General features: G+C 61.1%; 1 protein-coding gene across 1 annotated transcript in view; it reads right to left on the bottom strand.

Moving 5' to 3' along the window:
• Positions 1-1,001, bottom strand: part of CDT1 (chromatin licensing and DNA replication factor 1) — a 5,527-nt gene extending 4,526 nt beyond the window's left edge. Inside the window, exon 1 of the mRNA XM_014308548.2 lies at positions 979-1,001. Coding sequence (XP_014164023.1) covers positions 979-1,001 — 23 coding nt within the window. The remainder of the gene's footprint in view (positions 1-978) is intronic.
• Positions 1,002-1,703: the final 702 nt, after the last annotated feature.

Below are 1,703 nucleotides of genomic sequence, written 5' to 3'. Positions count from 1 at the left end.
TAAAGGGGCCGCACCCCTCGGAGCGGTGCTGCACGTGGGGGTCCGGCGGGACCGGGACAGCTCCGGGGGACGGGGGGCTCCGGCCTTGCTGGGCCAGGGACCAGCTGCAGCACCATGGGCAGGGATGGAGATTGCCCACTCCAGCTGGGGCTAGTGTGGTAAAGGCCGGGAATTTCCACTGGAATGGTGCTGGTGGTCCCCCCTGATCTGCAGTCCCCAGTGCACGTGGGGCCAAGCCCTGGCTTGGAGCTCCATGGGGACCCTCCGGGGCACAGCTGTGAGAACGAGGGGCTGCGGGGTACCTGCATTGTCCCCCTGCCCGCCATTCCCTGCCCTGCGCTGTTGGCAGTGCCCGGAGCTGGGAGCAGCCTCTGGCCCATCACTGCCGGACCAGTCACTCAGGCCGTGCCCACAGCACTTTATGGAGCCTCACGGGTCTCCCCAATCCCTCGTAAAACCTGAGCGAGGCTGGCAGAGTGCAGCAGGGCCGGATCCAGGCGGGCAGGGCAGGGCTCTGGGGTGCCATTCCCGGTGCCCATTTGCTTCCACAGCCTCCATTCCCCGCCTGGCTGTGCGTGCTCGGGGCTGCTGCGGGTGCTGCACCACCCTTTCCTGGATCCCTGCTGGTCGGGGGTGCAGCGGGCTGTGGGCAGGGGTAATTCCCATCTCCAGACACGGTGTTAGTGCTGAACTTCATGTCTTTGTGATGAGCAGTGTTTCATTTACACGAGCAGCTCCCTCCAGATCCCAGCGCTGAGGGTGGGTGCAGCTGAGTGCCTGTGATGAGGATGCTGCCACGAGGGGCTGTGCCCACTGAACCCATGGATCCACACACTGGGAGCCATCAGACCCATCCTGTGCCCACTGATCCCATGGATCCACACACTGGGGAGCCATCAGACCCATCCTGTGCCCACTGAACCCATGGATCCACACACTGGGGAGCCATCAGACCCATCCTGTGCCCACTGAACCCACGGATCCACACACTGGGGAGCCATCAGGCCCATCCTGCTTTGGGGGTTCTGGGCGGGCAGGGGTGCCTGGATGGGGCTTGGGCACATTTAGGGTGGGGATAAGAGGCCCTGGAATTCTGGAGGGAGCCAGGAGAGAGTGGGGAGCAGTCTGGCAGTGTGCCAGCTGGATGCCAGTTTATGAACCCTGTTGGGAAAACAAGCACAGGGGAGCCAAGGAATGTGGAGAATTTCATGGGCCGATGGTTCCTGTTGCAGGCTGGTGGTTACCAGCACTGCCAGGTGTCACTGGCCACACTGCCCGTGCCACCAGCTGTGCCTGGATTTGGGTTGGGATTCGGGACTGAGCCCAGCTCCAGATGTGGCCTGGGCTCCCAGTTCCATGGGGGTGTGGGTCTGCATCTGGCTCTGCTGTGAGCACTGAGCTCTGGGAATGTGGGACTGTGGATCCAGCTCCAGGAACACGGGATCATTCCCCAGTGCCAGGAACACAGCACCCAGCTCCAGGACTGCACATCAACCCCTCCCGAGCTCCCCACTCCACGCAGCAGCTCTCAGCCCCCGTATCAACAACAAACATTCAACAAAAACAAGTTCTGACTTCTTCATTTCATTTTCGGACAAAACAAACACGAAGCACATCTGCTTATTTTCTTTCCTTTTTTTTCCTTTTTTTTTAGTCGATTTTTTTTCCCCCCCCGACCGCAAAAAGCGGAACCCGGGGGGCTG

The sequence above is a fragment of the Geospiza fortis genome, unplaced genomic scaffold (assembly GCF_000277835.1).
Source record: "Geospiza fortis unplaced genomic scaffold, GeoFor_1.0 scaffold102, whole genome shotgun sequence".
In the NCBI taxonomy this organism is placed as follows: domain Eukaryota; kingdom Metazoa; phylum Chordata; class Aves; order Passeriformes; family Thraupidae; genus Geospiza; species Geospiza fortis.
The sequence above is the reverse complement of the archived record's forward strand: the minus strand, read 5'-3'. Positions and strand labels throughout refer to the sequence as shown.